We start from the raw sequence: 17,744 nt of genomic DNA, 5'->3' as shown, positions 1-17,744 counted from the left end.
TGGCTCCTTGGTGCCTGGCTAAAGCCCCAGCCCACGAAGGGACCACTGGGCTAAAGGTCCTAGAGAAAAGAGGAAGTGAAATGTTTGGTGTTCAGGTCTTGTTTGCCAGTTCCACAGGGCAAGTCACCTGGCAGACAGTTCCCACCAGTTTGGGAACTGCTCCTTTCCAGGCACCCTCTCCAGGGTCGGAAAAGTTCAACAAGTGCGTGGAACATCAGAGATCTTCTGCAAATGCTGAATATGCTCCAAGGTTCCTGAGGCCCAGCCAGCTTCTCTGGGCAGCCTCCAGGCTCAGGAGCCCGGCCTGGCCCTCGGCCCTGCTCTTCTTGGCCTCCTGCAGCCCTCTCTCTTCCTGACTTGTGGCCCTTCCCAAGCTTGCGTCCCAGCCCCGCCCCTCTCTCTGGACGCATCTCTGGGCCCCATCATCACCCGGCGCCGGGCCCTCCCTCCCACCCCCCCTTTCTCCTCCCTCCTTCCTTCCCTCCCTTCCTCCCTCTCTCCCTCCCTCCCAGCTCCTGCACCAGGAAACAGCCCGGATCCCGGCAGCGGCCTGACCCGTGAGATCCCTAACCTGGCTGGCAGGCGGGGTTGGAGACAGGCTGAGGGTGGGGGTGAGGGAGGAGCTGGGCCTTTGGGCTGCTCTGGGGGGAGCCTGGAGTAGAGATGGTGTCGGCAGGAAGCCCTTGGCCCTGGGTTTCCCGGGAGGACAGTCATTAAACATGGATTCGGCCACACAGCTGGTAGAGCGATGGGGGCTGGGGCCCAGTTCTGGGAGCTGCAACCCCAGCCCTTCTCAGCCTAGACCCTGATCCTTGGCCTTCCCCACCTAGCTCTGATGTCGCCCTCCCCTTCCCAGGGCTCCACGCTGGCCAGGAGGATGAAAGGCCCCAGCTGGGGGCTCCTTGCCACCAGCGCTGGGTCCTAAGAGCTGCCATCCAGGCTGGGTGAGTGTCCCCTTCCTTCTCTGTCCCAGGCAACCCTTTGCTTCTCCCACCTTTCCCTTCAGCCCCTGTCTCTTCCCCCATCTTGTGCCTTTACCAGCATCTTCACATCTTACCTCTGGGGAGGTCCTCAGCCTCTTCTCTAGCCAAAAGGTGTATACTGTGGAGAAGAGGTTTGTAGGGGTGTCACAGAGCTGGTGTTATTATGGAAAGAATCTAAAATATTTTTAAAATAAAATTTACTTGTTTATATTTAACTTGGCTTATTACAAAGTTAATGGCCAGCCCCTCCTGCTCTGGCCCCTCACCACGACCTAATTTCCTTGTTCTTGCCTCTCCCTGACCAGTGGTCTCTGAGCATTTCCTGCCACCTCCCTCCCTGTCCCACTGGGTTCACCAAACATGAAATGCGCCATTCTGGGTCTCCGACCATATATTCATTCCAGTCTTTCATCCTTGACTGTTACAGCCGCCCGGATGGCGACCCCAGCCTCAGCCCCAGACACACGGGCTCTAGTGGCAGACTTTGTAGGCTATAAGCTGAGGCAGAAGGGTTATGTGTGTGGAGCTGGGCCCGGGGAGGGCCCAGCAGCTGATCCGCTGCACCAGGCCATGCGGGCAGCTGGAGATGAGTTCGAGACCCGCTTCCGTCGCACCTTCTCTGATCTGGCGGCTCAGCTGCATGTGACCCCGGGCTCAGCTCAGCAACGCTTCACCCAGGTCTCTGATGAACTCTTCCAAGGGGGTCCCAACTGGGGCCGCCTTGTGGCCTTCTTTGTCTTTGGAGCTGCACTGTGTGCTGAGAGTGTCAACAAGGAGATGGAGCCACTTGTGGGACAAGTGCAGGAGTGGATGGTGGCCTACCTGGAGACACGGCTAGCTGACTGGATCCACAGCAGTGGGGGCTGGGTAAGAAACTTCTCAATTGTTGCTCTGCATATTCCTCCGTAAAGAGGGGGGGAAGGGAGGGTGGCCCTGGCTGGAGGCTGGGGCCCCGCTGTGCTGGGAATGAGGCCTGGGGGCTGCTGAGTCTCCCTATTTGGGTGGAATCAGATGCCCTCACCCTGGGCATCATGTTGGGCTCTGCACTCCAGGGCTGCCATGCAGTCATGGGATGGGCTCATGCAGTCACTGGATGGGCTCATGGTCCAAAGCAGAGGACAGAATACACAGTACTCAGGGGAGTGCCTGCAGGGAAATGGCATCCAGTCGTCAGGAACATTTTACACCTGAGTACGTGTCGCATGGGGGCAGGAATCGGATGGGTGGTGGTCAGGCAAGCCTTGGCAAATGACACCTGTTCTGAGCAGACTTTTTGGCCAAGGAAAGTCTGGGATTCACTTGTGGCAGGGAGGGCAGATGAGCCAGTCACTCACTGGGGATTGCAAGCAGTGGAGCTTTGGCTGGAGAGGAGCTGGGTGTGGGGTAGTGCTTGCAGTGGATGGAACTGGAACTCTTCCTCTCCTCTTTTCTCCACTCTTTCCTCTCCTGATATCCCTTTCTCCTTCTTTCTCTCCTACTTCCCTTCTCTCCCACAGGCGGAGTTCACAGCTCTATACGGGGACGGGGCCCTGGAGGAGGCGCGGCGTCTGCGGGAGGGGAACTGGGCGTCAGTGAGGACAGTGCTGACGGGGGCCGTGGCACTGGGGGCCCTGGTAACCGTAGGGGCCTTTTTTGCTAGCAAGTGAGGAAGTCCAGGGCCGGTGGGGCTTTGTCTGGCTGGGGGACAGGAGAGCAGGAACAGAACAGAGAAATGCCCTGGAAAGAAGTGGGGTGACTAGATAGGCATGGCACGGGGATGGGAATGGGCAGGGTAGTGTGTGAGGGAGCTGAGTGTGCCAGGCAGATGGTTGGAAGAGTGAGCTGGAGATCTTGGGGAATGTATCTGGCAAGTCAGGAGGCCAGGAGATGGAGTCATCCTGGGGTTTGGGGGAGGTGGGGATGGTCAGGCCTGTAGGTGGAGGCACGGGCAGCTAGAACTGGAGGGAGCTGGGCTTGCAGCCCTGAGGAAGGTGGGCTTGCAGGAGGGGCTGGCGTCTCCATTGGATGAGTGGGACTTGGGGAAAACACAGAAGGCACATGCCTTTGAATGGAAGCTCGGTTTCTCAGGTGATAGGGAGAGGTGGCTGTGACAGTGGGCTGCTTGGACACACGTGTGCATGTGCATGCTGGGCTGCTTGTCTAATCTGGTGGCAGTGGGATACATCAAGGAGAAAACATTCCCTCTCACAGTGGCAAGAACAAGGGGCAGTTCTCTTCCCCCTTCCCGCCCCCCCCCCTCCCCTCCTCCCTTTGTCCTGGTGCCTCAAGGCTGAGGGAGAAACACTGTAGTGAGACTAGGGCTTTGGGCACTTCTCTGCGGAAAGTCGTTAGCAGGGCTTTGGAGAGAAAAGCGGTTCTGTAGCTGGCCTTGTTCCTTCACGGTCCCCTTTCCATGTGCATCACGCACGTGCTGCTGCCTCCTGGGCTCTGACAGAAAGGCAGGGCTGCGGAGCCTGCAGTGGGTAGAGGCTTTGGTAGGGGGACCTGCCTGCTGCCCTCCTCTCCCACTGGGGCACACTGGTGCCTAAAGTGTTCCCTATCTCTGGGACCTTTTATACCCAAACTTAAACTCTAAATTGGGGCTCTAATTAATTTTCCTTTTGAGTGTGTGACATAAATGCTGATCTAGAATACATTCTGGGTCCTGCACTGTGTCTCAGTGAGACTGTAGATGCCTTGAGAGGAACATTCCAGCTCTGAACCCCATGGGTATGAGGGTGACGTATACTCTGTGACCTGTTCTGTGTGGTGGGCTTTGGTGCTGCTTTATCAAGGGCCAGGTGTATGGGTTCTAGAGTACGTGCCATGATCTGGAAGCATTTATATTTTCTTTGGAGCCACGCTGTTTGCATGGGTGTTACGTGTCTGTACCTCAGAGTCTGAGGATGTTAATTTGAGAGCTCACAGTCCTCTAGAACAGATTCAGATTATAGCTTTTTCTTTTGAGAAGGAAATGATTTCACTCCAGATGCATGCCCTGAGCCAGACCTCACTGCTGCACTTTCCAAGGTGCTAAAATTGCTGCTCTCCGATGCGGACTCCTTCAGACACAGTGCTCCAGAACCCTGCCCTTGATCCTGAGCACTGATCAGCTTAGCTGGACCATGGTTGACTCTTCTTGGAGATTTTCACTTGGTCCCAGAAGGTGGCAACATAGTTGTACTCACTAGAATGTGGGACCAAAATTGGCCTCAGGTGTTTAGCCCAGACTTTTGCTTTTGAGAGAGGGCTGCACTTTTTAATGGTATTTATGGGGGAGGTGGTAGGCTGCATGTGCCACTTGGTCTGTTGTGAGTATGCTGATACCAGAAACTCAGAGCTGCTCTGTGGCACGCAGTTGGGGTGGGGGGGTCTCTGACTTGCTCAGGACAAACTAGGCCAGTGGTTTTCAAACTGCTTGGCAGAGCCCCGAAGTTTCCTAGGGGTTGCCTCAGGAGTCCTTCGGGGAGATGAAGGTGGGGGAGGTGAGCAGGCTGGGCTACTTGCCCTCAAACAGAACAGCTCCCCTTGTAGCTGTCTTACATATCGGGGTTCAGGGTAAGATTTTATTTGCATTAGGGGGTTTGCTGCTGAAAACAAGTTGGAAAACCACTGACTAGACCATCAGCTCCTATCGGAGCCTGTGTTCCCCCAGGTTTGGGGCAGACTCATCACCCTACCCTCTACCACAGGACGCCTATCCCTGTTGCTCTTTTCGGGGGGCCTTTAGCAAACAGGCAGCAGGGCCCATGGTTACCAAAATGCCCTGCTCTGAGGCCTTCACACCAGGGTGGAAGGAGAGGCTGTTTTCTGAAAGTATAAAGGGCATGGTCTGAATTCCCAGAAGCATAGCTTGGATGGGACCACAGTGGGCTGTTTTGAACTATCCTTCCCTTCTTAGCTAGAGGGGCAATGGAAACCCCAGAGACTCTTCTGTCAGGGAAAAGTAGAGACTGTCTAGAGCCATATAGTTCCTTGGGATTAGCTCTTGGCCAGGAAGGCTGAGTATGGCTCCCAATTTTTAAATCTATTTCATTTTTTTAAATAAGGGAAATAAATCTAATTGTCATTTTCAGAGATTAAATAGGTGGAGAGGGTGTTTCTTGCTCTCCAGAGCCCAAAGGGACAAATAAGGACTTGCTTAGGCCAAGGAAGGAACAGAAGTAGGGCAACTGGGTCCTGCAATTATTAATCCCATCCCCCACTTATTCTAGGGCATACACTATTTTACTTTTTTAAATCATAAAATGGCGGGAGAACAGATTTGGTTAGTTTAGAAGAAAAGAAAAAGCTCTATAAATATAAATATATATTCCTGTATTTTTATTTAATAATTTATAAATACCAAGTTCATTTGACTTTTATTTTTGTGTAATATGTAATGGTCGTATTAAAAAATAAATAAAGCCCAGAAGTTTAATGAGAAGGACTGAGCAGGGTTTGTGACTTCTACACTGTATAGAGCCTGGGGTCAGGACATTTCTTGATCCAATCATCTCTTCATGACCTTGTTAAAGGCAAGAATTAGAGTAACAGAGATTTTGGAAAGTGTTGAGACAAAAAAAAAAAGTAAAAAAGAAAATCAGAGTTGTTCCCCTATCCCCCACCCCGGTCAAATGCCCAAAGCCAAGAACTCCATCTGTGCCAGCCCAAGCCTTAAGAGGGTGTGTGTATATGGTACTTTGGGATGGCCACAAACAAAAAACAAAAGAAAACCTACCAAAAATCTTTGTGTGATGGTAATCAAGTCCCCAGTTGCGGTTCAACCTCTAATCAGGAGTGTGTGATCACGAGCATTTCTCTTTCCACAATACCCTGCTGCCTACTTCAGACTTAAAAGAAAGTCTGGCAAAAACAGAGCCCCTCCTTCCTTTCCTGGTCCCCTGAGACATTTGGTTTCAAGAAATTTAATGCAAATTTCTAAGTTGGATGGAAACTACAGGAGTTACTCAGCCCATCTCGCTGTACTTCTGGTCTAGGACATCAAAATCATGTCTGACAGAGATAGTGATCCTAATTTTAAATTACAAAAAGGAAATTCTAGTCTTTCTATAATCCAGTACAATAAAATATTGTTTGGGTTTGTGTTAAATTGTAGGAGAAATATACTGCTTATAGGAATCCAGTGTTGCATTTCCATTCTCTCTCTAGAACAATCCACAGGGCAAGCCATATTAAAATCTGAGAGTAGCTTGATGAACATGGCCCTAGGGGAAAGGGAATTAGATGCTCTTAATAGTGATATCATCAGGCTATGATAGTACATTTATGTCTCCACTGCAATGTGACTGATTTAATGATTGATTGGTTTATATTTGCCTAGTTCCAATAAGCATTTGCAACATCTTACTAGAATACACAAAAGACAAAACAATATGAAAATACAGATTTTTAAAGTAGGGGTAAAGGGAAAATTGAAAATATTACAATAAAATGAAAGCAAAAGGAAAATTAATGCACAGAAAAGCATTCTATAAGCAGTTTTCCTGAATACTAAAGCTAGGTTGTGAATTCAGCTCTGAGCTTCTTGGCAGCTAAAACAAATTGGAAAACTTAATGAGATTCACATTCCTCTTAGGATTTATAAAAGCCTATCAGTTCCCAAGATAGACAAAAAGTTTTGTGGCTCTTCCAAGAAGACACTGAGTAACAGAGGACACCACCCTCTATAACAGCTGGCAGCAAATAAGATGTTGAGTTTTGCTCCGTTGTTTCTTATAGAAACACCAAATGAGGACTTATTTAGTAGGTCCTACACTTGTTTTATCGAGCTCATCACAATTTAGCCCAAATAGCTCTGTGATGCTCTAGTTTAATATAGGGCTAATTTCAGACTATGTAAATGGACAGATGGATTGTTTATCCTTCAGATAGTTTTCTGTGAATGTTATTTCTCCATATGGCACTTTTCATAAAAGTTAAGCAACATTTAGTTACAATTTTTAGCCAATGGATGGATTAGAGATACTATTTTTACTTGAGATCAGATTCTTTGAAAATTTTAAAAGCTGCCTTAAATGTGCATACAGGCGAGATATAAATAAATTAACAACATTTTTAAAATCAACCAGAAAACATAGTATAGTGGAATGCTTTATAGTTCTTCATTCAATCATTCATTCATGCATCAAACATTCAAGCATCTTCTGTGTGCTAAGTGCACAGTTCTAGACATTGAGATAGGAAGTGAACAAACAGCACAAATTTCTGCTTTCATGATACTTATATTCTAGTAAGAGAAAAAAACAAAAACTAAATAAGTTTCACAGTATTCATTAACATAACAGTTCATGTTAGGTGACAAATGCTGTGAAGAAAAATGATATTATTAGGGTGGGACTGGAAGGTGTGTGTGTATGTATAGATTTCAATGTTAAATAGAGTGGTCAGGGAAGGCCTCATTTCTAAGGAGACTTTTGAGTAAAGTCATGAAAAATGAATTGGAAAAATATTTTTATTGATATTGAAAGGTGTTTCTGTATCTTATTGGGTGAAAAATAGGTTAGAAAATAATATGTGCAGTATGATCCCATTAAATACATACATACATACATACATACATACATACATACATACATACTTTGTGTGCATGCACGCCTTTATATGTAATTGTGTATTGAAAATGTCAGAAATGTTATATACCAAAATATCATTAGTGATTATCTCTGGGTGGTGGATTTTATGGGTGATTTTATTTTGTTCTTTTTGCTTTCACTATTTTCTCATTTCTTGATAAGGGACACATTTCTGTTGCAGTATATTAAAACAAGTTTTTCAAGTACAAAGTTTTTAAAAAGTTAACCAAGCAGAATGGAAATTAAGCAGCCCAACAGCTCCTCCTCATTTAAATAGCCACCCCACTTCCATACCAGGGCAGACCTAGGTTGTTAACATTGGTGGGGCCAGACTTTGATTAGAAAAGATTTGGAGTCTGCTCCAAAAGAGAGGTAAGTAAATGATCAAGGCTCTAAAGTTCTGTTACCAATACTGTCCAATAGAAATATGATGCAAGCCACGTATGTAGTTTTACATTTTCCAGCCTCATTAAAAAAGCAAAAAGAAACAGGTGAAACTAATTTTAATATTTCATTTAACCCAGTATGTAAAAATGATTATAATTTCATCCTGTAATTAATATTAAACAAATTATTTTACAGTCCCTTTTACACACTAAATCTTTGAAATTTGGTGTATATTTGACACTTCCAGCACATCTCAGTTTGGACTGCTAATGTTTAAAGTGCTCAGTAGCCATGAGTGACTAGTGGCTACCATATTAAATAATATAGTTCTAGATTATAGAGAATGATTGTAGCTGGTAAAAATTTCAAAGCAGGAGTTGAAAATAGGCATAAAACTACCAAGAATCCAAGTGTTTATGTTTAGTGAGAAAACTTGTCCCTTCCGGACAGAACTGGAGATGCCCTCATCCATTTTTACTGATTTAATTCTCCTTTTTTCAACTCCACTGCCACTCTCTTCTATTAACGCATTTTTCCTTCTTCTAGGACACAACATCACTGAGTTTAACTTTCCCCAAAACTCCATGGCCCTCTATTATAACAGGTGAATCTCACATTATTACATACTAATTTTTAAAAAAATTCATTCTCAGAGGGAAACCTATCTCTTTGATGTTCTCTATGCAATAATAACATGCAAAATATTAAATCATATTACAGAAGAGCATTTCTTCAGTTAACATTTATTGCACACACAGTGATAGGCAATGAGAATACAAATATCAGTAAGACGGTGTCCATGCCTTTTACAGTTTTTAGTCTAATAGGGAATTATCTTTACAAGTCATTATTCAAATATCTTTTTAAATGTGTGTGTTTGTAAAAGTTATCCTACTTACTAGAATAAGTTTGGAAGTCAGAGTATTTTTTTTATTTTAAATAAATATATGATATTGTGGGAAAATCATAGAACATAGAAAATTATAAAGAAGATCGGTCATAATCCTACTAAGAGAGAACCACTATTAACATTTTGGCATATTTTTTCCCATATTTTATCTGTGCTTATATTTTATGATCATACTGTATGTATAATTTTTTATACTTCAAACAGTCCTGCTTAGCATTATTGCAAGCATTTTTCCTTGTCGTTAAAAATGTTTTGAAGGCATAATAACTTTATAAAATTATGTCTATGTTTGTACAATGATTTTCCTGAAAGTGCCCACTTGAACATTCAAGTTGTTTACATTTTTTCATTTTGATGAACATCTTTATTCTCAAATGTTTTTCCAGTTTTTAGATTATTTCTTTAGAACAGATTATAAGAAATACAATTATTGGGTTAAGAATTTCAACATTTTAAAACTTTTGGTACACACTGCCAAAGAAAAGACTGTACTGGTTCTTGTTCCTTTAACCCCCAATGCCCAAGTTTGTTTGTTTGTTTTTTTTCAGTAAGTTAGTTTTAAAATTGTAATTTAATGTACAGTTTTACATCCTACTTCTTTGAATGAACAAAAATTATTTTTTCATGTTACCACACACTGTGTGCAAATCTTTTCATAGGTGCATAATAATATTTGGATGTAATTATAGTTTGCCTAAACATTTGTCTATTGTTTGAACTTAGTTTTTTTCCCAATTTCAATATCATACATAATGTAATCTTTGTGTATTAAAGCAGACCTTACAGTAATTTTGATCTGAGCTTTGAAAGCTGACTTTGAATTCCCTGCTCACTTACAATTAGTTCCATGACTTGGGCGAGTTACTTCACTCTTTCCTCGTCCCTAAAAAAGGTTATGGTTGTTGTGAGAATTCAATGAGATGATAAGGAACCTAGGATAGTGCCTATTACAAAATCAAATGCTCAACAAAATTAGGATTCAAGGCCTAAAAAAAAATATATCACATTTCCCTTAATTGGCTTCCTTAGATTAAATTAGGTGCCAATAAAACATCTAGATCTTAATTAGATTAGGATCAGTAGAAAAGGTTTTTTTCTTCCAGTGAACTGACAATCTTTTAGAGTTTATCTTCGGTGTTCAACTTAGTTCTCCCAGACCACTGAAGCTGAGATGGCTGATGAAGTAATTTTCAATGAAATTTTAAGCAACTGTGACTCTGCTCCAAGTTCCCCTGTGCCTGAGGTAAGGATTTGTGAGAAAAAGTGAGTGTGAGGGGAAGGAGGGGGGTATACTGAGAAGGTTTTGACTTTTGGTTTTGCTAATAGGGATTTCCTCTACTCTAAATCCCCCTACTCTAGCCATGAGCATCTTGTTAGGGTTGTTTAACTATTTGGTTGGGCTTGTGTTAATCTGGCTCTCAAGCTGTAGCTTGGTCTGGCTACAAATATCCCTCTTGGAGACTTAGCATCCCCGTTCCTTCCTTTTTAATACATAGCATCACTGCTAAAATAGGGCAACTCTGCTTTCCACCGCTAGGCCTCTGGTGTCTCAGAATGCAACGGTGTAGTAGGAACCTGATCTGAGAAATTCCTCTGGGGTCTGAAGGAAGGTTTTGGGGGCTGGGAAAGTTATGAAGATGAAGGGTGGTACCCAGGTATCCGATCAACGCATCCTTCAGTCAACGAGCGTAGTCAGACACCTACCATGTGCTAGGCATATTGCCCCAAGGTGGAGATGCAACTATAATTAGAAGCCAGCGTCATCTCCAAGCTCTCACAATCTAGTTAGGAAAAGCAGCACGAAATGATTACCCGTACAGTGGAGGTAGGCCCACTTGTCATGGGAGAGCAAGGGAGGCTAGTGGAAGGCTTCTCTGGAGAGGTGATGGTGGGGTTTGCAGTGGTCTTGTAGAAGAGAGAGACTGCATGTAGAGGCACTGACTTGGGTGGTGCAGGTACACCCCCTGGAAAGAGGAGTGTGGAAATAACATTTGCGAAGTAGCCTAGTCCTGCGGTCTCTAATGCCACAGTAGGGAGTTTTGAGATTACTTGGACAGCGAAGGGGAGCCAGCTCAGTCTGGGCATGGTGCCGATTGGAGAGGTGGCACTAGAAGCTGAGACCCATTAGGGGGTTGTAGCAAAGCAGTCCAAGAGATGGAACAGACTGAAACTGGGGCATGCGCAGAGGGCTTGGAAAACATGCCTGTGCAGGAAGACAGAACGGACAGGACTCGTGCATAGCAGTTCTGGAGTGAGGATTTCTCTAGTTTCAGAGACCTGGTGGATGGTGGTGCCAATAACCCGGATGGGAAAAGTAAGCTCCTTCCTGGGAAGCTCTGTTCAGTACCTTCCATTTCCAACAAGATATTATACAATTTATTGCTGCTTTCCTGGTTAGGACGCCAGTTTCTAGAAACCGCCGCATGTTTCTGGCCTCTACCTTCCAACGGCTCACTAGTTGACAGCCAATCGTATCAAGATGGCGGCCCCCTAATGACTAGTCATGTGACCTCGGGTTTCCCTTGCTGTAAGCCCGGCAAGTCCGTTCGGGGCAAGGTTCACCTGTCACAAAAACGTGTCAGCCCTTCAAATCTCGCGAGCCAATCGACATCGAGACTGGGCCACTGCGGCGAGGCAAGCGGAAGATTGGTCCTTTCCACTCGCCTTGCCAGCGGCCAATCATGGAGCGTCATATATTTCGCGGACCCGCCAGTAGGCGGGAGAAGCAAGAATGTCGTCACAGCGTGGCGGTATTGTTACCTAAGGACTTGAGAGGAAGTGGGAGTGTGTGTTGATTGACAGACTGATTTCCCCTACCGGGATTTGAGAGTTTGGCGTAATACCCCGCCTTGGAGGTGGGGTCTTATTTGATTGCCAAGTAATATTCCCCAATGGAGTCCTAGCTCGTGGTGACGGGCAGGCCGCTTGACTAATGAGTCCTCGGCGTGGCCGGCGCCCCTCTCCAATCGCTGGGCGGCGGGCCCCAGTCTGAGCGGCGATGGCGGCGGCGGCGGCGGCGGCGACAGCGGCAGCGGGGGCTGCGGGCGGTCGGGGCTCCGGGCCGGGGCGGCGACGCCATCTTGTGCCCGGGGCCGGTGGGGAGGCCGGGGAGGGGGCCCCGGGGGGCGCAGGGGACTACGGGAACGGCCTGGAGTCTGAGGAACTGGAGCCTGGGGAGTTGCTGCTGGAGCCGGAGCCCGAGCCCGAGCCCGAAGAGGAGCCTCCCCGGCCCCGCGCCCCCCCGGGAGCTCCGGGCCCTGGGCCTGGCTCGGGAGCCCCCGGCAACCAGGAGGAGGAGGAGGAGCCGGGACTGGTGGAGAGTGACCCGGGGGACGGCGCCATTGAGGACCCGGTGAGGGAAGGAGGGCGAGTGAGCTGGCCGGCAACTGGCCGGCGGGATCACGGGAGGCCCAGAGCTGCTAGCGGGAGGCAGGCGGGGGGTGGGGGGGTGGGCGGAGAATAACGTGGCTGAGGCCGGGCCGGCGACGGATCCTCGACCGCCAGAAGAGGCCCAACTGGGTTGATTCGGGCGTCATGGGTACCTAGTGGTGTTCTAGAGAAGGTAGCGTGCTTTTCTTTTCATGACCCTCGCGTGAGGCGAGGGAAATGGCTGAGCATGGCTGGGGCAGCAGGGCAGAGCCCCTGCGTTGGTTCCTCTTAAGCTCTTCTCCATATCCTCCCCACTCATTGTAGGAGCTGGAAGCGATTAAAGCGCGAGTCAGGGAGATGGAGGAAGAAGCTGAAAAGCTAAAGGAGCTACAGAACGAGGTAGAGAAGCAGATGAATATGAGTCCACCTCCAGGCAATGGTGAGTAACTGTCGGTTACACGCAGAGCCGAGGTCCTCGGATTGGAAGGGTTGTGGGAGCACGGTTTCTATGGGATTAGATGCTGGGGACCTTGGAGCTGCTTGTCCGAGCAATTACTGGTCAGGAACCGCGGTCATAGTCCATTGTGTGTTCCTCTGACCTTTATGAGACAGAAGCTATGTTTTTGTGATGATTGACTTGTGCCTCCCTTTGTCCTTGTTACAAATGTGTTTCTCTTTGTTCTTAGTCTACCTCTATCTTTTGTGGAGGTTGCCAGCTGGCATTTGACCTTCAAGTCTAATAGTTCTTTCTTAAGTTGGAGAGACTTTAGTTTGGGAGTCCTAAGAGAGACTGCTCAGCTTCAGGGGCTACCCCTTTAATTTAGAAATGTCAAATCCCACATAATTTTGTTCACTTTTCAAATCGTTTCAACCAAGCCTATTCAGGAGGGACTTAATTTGGGGGTTGCAGAGGATTCCTGTACTGTTCTTTGATTTTAAGAATGTATTAATCTATTTCTTAATTTGTCAAATATTTAGTGAGTATCTACTGTGTGATATGTACTATTCTAGGTAATGGGTATAGCAAAGAGCAGACAAAAATCTTTGTGTTTGCTAGTGGTGGTGGTGGTGGCGGCATATATTGGTCAAGCAGAAAACAAGTGTTTTTTGTTTGTTTGTTTTTCTTCAAAGCTGGCCCAGTGATTATGTCTATTGAGGAGAAGATGGAGGCTGATGCCCGTTCCATCTATGTTGGCAATGTATGTACTAGGGCCCTGGTTGAGTTTGGGGGAAGCTCTTGTTTTGGGGAGTTATTTAATAGTCTTGAAAGGAACATTTCCAGGATAGTTGGTGGATTTAGGGAGCAGAGAGAGGGTTGGGAGGAGGTAAAACGTAATGGCAATCAGCAGAGGCTCAGTGTTGGAAAGAAAAGAGATTAGTTCCTTAGAGTCAGATTTCATGTGCCTTACTGTATATGGATGCCCAGCCCAAAGGCTAGCAAGGTACCTGTTGAGACAGGAGATTGTCCAGTACCTGTTTAATGTACCTACCCTCACTCCACAGGTGGACTATGGTGCAACAGCAGAAGAGCTGGAAGCACACTTTCATGGTTGTGGCTCAGTCAACCGTGTTACCATACTCTGTGACAAATTTAGTGGCCACCCCAAAGGGTAAGTATGAAAGTAAGTTGAGGTAATTTTAGCCACAGTTTAAAAAGGAATTATGTTTTATATTGAGCACGAAGTTAACTTGCTGTTAAAACAAGTGGTCTTTGTCTTTTAAGATATGGCATTAATGTTGGTATATATTGGATTGCACATAAATGCCTTCAGAGGCCAGACAGAAAACAGATGAAAGCTACTTAATTTTAGCTCCAAAAGACGCATTAGAGCTGATCGTCCGGCTAGGTCTTATTTTTGGGGAAACACGGTAGGTATGGGCCAGATTCTGTTTGGCCCCAGCTGGTTCCGCCATATGGAAATCGGGCCCTGTGTGTCCTATTTTATAACTTTCCAAGAGTAACTGGAAATTTTGATTAAAATCTTCCGTTTAAAATTTTTTTGACCAGTAAGTAACAGTGTGAATACCTTGTACCCAAACAAAGCATGCCTGCATGTTGGATTTGGTCTCTGAGCAGCTATTTGCAACCTTAGATAGCTGAAGTGATAATTACTCTTTGCAGGTTTGCATATATAGAGTTCTCAGACAAAGAGTCAGTGAGGACTTCCCTGGCCTTAGATGAGTCCCTGTTTAGAGGAAGACAAATCAAGGTAAGCCCCGTGCTCATTGCTGTTCTGGTTCTATGTTGTAAGGTCTCCAGGTTGACTCTAAGGCTCTCTGTTGTACATCCCTCACTCTCAGGTGATCCCAAAACGAACCAACAGACCAGGCATCAGCACAACAGACCGGGGTTTCCCAAGAGCCCGATACCGTGCCCGGACCACCAACTACAACAGTTCCCGCTCTCGATTCTACAGTGGTTTCAACAGCAGGCCCCGGGGTCGCGTCTACAGGTCAGGATAGATGGGCTGCTCCTCTCCCCCGCCTCCCATGAGCCCTGTATGCTTCCTTCTTTCCTGATCTGAGGAACCTCCCTCCCTTACCCTCCCCTCAGCCTCCAGGGACTTGGTCTCCTGCCTGTGCAGGGTGAGGAAGGTAGTTGCAGGCCAGGCCAGGAGGCCAGTCTCATCATCTTTTTCTGGAACAGGAATTGGTGATAAGGGCTGGATCTCTCCACTTTGTTCAGAGAGATGCTTTTTCCCCCCTGCTTTTTTCCTTGAGAGTTGGTGGCAGTGAAAATGTTTACACAGAAGGCGGGGAAGAGCAGGGCCTCAGAGCAGTCAGTGAAAGCACTGCTTGGACATTTGCTACTTTTCCCAGAATTAGGGAGGTGTTGAAGCTTAAATGTCTCTTGGCGGAATACCAGAGGCTAGTTATTCCTCCTCAACAGCTATGTAGGAGGATATTGCGATATTTACTCTTCAACTGAGTCAGTCTTTTTCAAGGTTAATTTTCTTACTGGTCCCAGTGTGGTGCCCACCTTACTTTGCTTTACTTCTGTCTGTTCATTTAAATAGATAAGTTAGACATATAGTAGACCTGGGCTTTTCATAATACTTACCTGTCTGCTCCCAGGAGTTAGCGAGGATCTGTTGGTGAAAGCCTAGGGTTTAAGAGCTGTGGAGAATTGAAAACTGGATACACAATGAGTCCTTTTTCTTGCCCCTGTGTCTCAGATGCACTTCTCTATTGCCACTGTTTGGAGAAGTATTCTGTCAATCCCCCCTCCCATTTGCCAGCTGTGTCACTATTTCTGGGATTGTGGGGTCATTTTTAGGACACTTGGAAACTTCTTTCCCCCCTTCCCTTCACGGTAACTGGGGCAAGGGCCCACGGGGAGGGGCTTGACTGAACTATCTAGTGATGATGTTAACACCTAACTCTCCTTCTTTCTTCCAGGGGCCGGGCTAGAGCGACTTCATGGTATTCCCCTTACTAAAAAAAGTGTGTATTAGGAGGAGAGAGAGGAAAAAAAGAGGAAAGAAGGAAAAAAAAAAAAGAATTAAAAAAAAAAAAAAGAAAAACAGAAGATGACCTTGATGGAAAAAAAAAATTAAAAAAAAAAAAAAAAGATATACTGTGGAAGGGGGGAGAATCCCATAACTAACTGCTGAGGAGGGACCTGCTCTGGGGAGTAGGGGAAGGCCCAGGGAGTGGGGCAGGGGGCTGCTCATTCATTCTGGGGATTCTCCATGGACACGTGTCAACTGCGCAAGCTGCTCCCCTTGTTTCCCTGTCCCCACTTCACCCCCTTGGGGGCTGCTCAAGGGTAGGTGGGCATGGATGGTAGGGGTTTTTTTTTACCCAGGGCTCTGGAAGGACACCAAACTGTTCTGCTTGTTACCTTCCCTCCATCTTCTCCCTAACTTTCACAGTCCCTGCCTGCTCCTGTCCTGCCAGATCTACCACCCTCCCCACCCCTCTTTTCCACCTCCCTGCCCCTGCAGATTGCCTGGTGATCTGTTTTGTTTCCTTTTGTGTTTCTTTTTCTGTTTTGAGTGTCTTTCTTTGCAGGTTTCTGTAGCCGGAAGATCTCCGTTCCGCTCCCAGCGGCTCCAGTGTAAATTCCCCTTCCCCTTGGGGAAATGCACTACTTTGTTTTGGGGGGATTTGGGGGCGTTTTTTGTTTTTCAGTTTTTTGTTTTGTTTTTTTCCTTTGCCTTTTTTTCCCTTTTATTTGGAGGGAATGGGAGGAAGTGGGAACAGGGAGGTGGGAGGTGGATTTTGTTTATTTTTTTAGCTCATTTCCAGGGGGTGGGAGTTTTTTTTAATATGTGTCATGAATAAAGTTGTTTTTGAAAATAAAAATTGTTTGGCCTTTTGGGTGTAAGGATTATTTATCTATCTTCCTATTCTCTCTTAGATCGCAGATGGCTGTTAATTGTCCTTTGTGGAAGTGCTGGTGTTGTGGAAGGAAAGTTCTCAGTTATGAATTAAGTAGGAGTTAAAATTAGAACAGTAACATTATGTATTTAGTTGAGGATGATGGGTTTTTCTGGACAGCGTGGAGCCCTGATTGGCATTTGAGAGGTAAATGAAATGAGCCTGGGAAAGTAAAAGAATGGCCAGATTAGAGTGATCAGTAAGAACTTCAAAACTGATTTTCATTGTTTTAGTATCCTTAAGTTTAGTAGTTTAGTTACTTGGTCGTGTTAATAATTTATCCATTTTATATTCTGTCAGATTGGGCATTACCTCCACTCCATTACTTAACAGGGTTTCAGATTTTTAAACCTCTGTATGTGCCATTCGCTCCTGTTTTCAGGATGTTCATGATTGCCTCTGACATAGATGCTCTCTTCAGTAATGTGAGGTTAAATGACCCTTGTATATGCATGAAGCCTTAACTCACTTCTTCAATGGCTTTGTGTTCTGAATTCTCAGGTCAGTATTGATCAATTTAGCATTTGGCCATTTATTGTGTACTAGCTCCTATTGTGTGATTTATTAGGCATTTGGAAGGTCTGTCTTTAACTAGATTCAACTAGAATAACACCTTGTAATTGAGTGTGGAGACTTATGCAGGGGCTGATTAGCAAGAGGCTGGCTAAAGTTCAATATTTTTACCATAATGTGAAACATCCTAAGTGGCTTAATTCTGTCAGTGCTGGGAAGGTCTCTATCCACCAGGGGACAGTAAGTGGCTATCAAAAATCCCTATAAATTCTTGGATTTTGGAGGATGTCAATTTTTGGGTCCTTTGTTTTTAATTTTGTACGTTCAGTCAATTCTCAACATCCTCTCCATTCTACTTGAACTGCTTGAGCAACCTGCCCGACTCCATTGCGGTGGGCTCCTGGCAGGTGTCTCTGGCTTCAAGCTGTTCATGTTGCCAGAAAACCTCTATGCTACCACCAGTAAGTGTAAACTCAAGTGTGGTCCTTTTCCAGTTTGGTCCTGATTAAATTTCCCTGCCATAGCCTGCCCTACAACTGATGCACTATGCATTCCAGGGAGTTTTACTTTCATGTGTTGCCTATGCCATTCCTCCAGCCTGCTGTGCCCAAACCATCTGCTAGAATCAAGACAAACCAAGTACCA

General features: G+C 46.0%; 1 protein-coding gene across 5 annotated transcripts; it reads left to right on the top strand.

Annotated features, from left to right (window-relative positions):
• Window positions 1-28: 28 nt before the first annotated feature.
• On the top strand, window positions 29-16,533 carry LOC148758595 (bcl-2-like protein 2). 5 transcript variants are annotated; one of them, XM_088797013.1, is made up of 10 exons: window positions 429-557; window positions 857-944; window positions 1,411-1,850; window positions 2,480-2,596; window positions 12,528-12,642; window positions 13,335-13,402; window positions 13,707-13,813; window positions 14,326-14,413; window positions 14,505-14,656; window positions 15,603-16,533. In XM_088797013.1, exons 3-10 carry the CDS (start codon window positions 1,419-1,421, stop codon window positions 15,640-15,642), a joined length of 1,119 nt encoding a protein of 372 aa, XP_088653139.1. In that variant the 5' UTR covers window positions 429-557; window positions 857-944; window positions 1,411-1,418; the 3' UTR covers window positions 15,643-16,533. The 5 variants fall into 5 exon arrangements, with proteins under 5 accessions (XP_088653136.1, XP_088653139.1, XP_088653137.1 ...); XM_088797009.1 differs by lacking the exons at window positions 429-557; window positions 857-944; window positions 1,411-1,850; window positions 2,480-2,596 and adding an exon at window positions 10,160-12,186; XM_088797012.1 differs by lacking the exons at window positions 429-557; window positions 857-944; window positions 1,411-1,850; window positions 2,480-2,596 and adding an exon at window positions 12,178-12,396.
• Window positions 16,534-17,744: the final 1,211 nt, after the last annotated feature.

The sequence above is a fragment of the Rhinolophus sinicus genome, chromosome 3 (genome assembly GCF_057876585.1).
Source record: "Rhinolophus sinicus isolate RSI-liver-muscle chromosome 3, RSI-T2T, whole genome shotgun sequence".
Taxonomy (NCBI): Eukaryota; Metazoa; Chordata; class Mammalia; order Chiroptera; family Rhinolophidae; genus Rhinolophus; species Rhinolophus sinicus.
The sequence above is the reverse complement of the archived record's forward strand: the minus strand, read 5'-3'. Positions and strand labels throughout refer to the sequence as shown.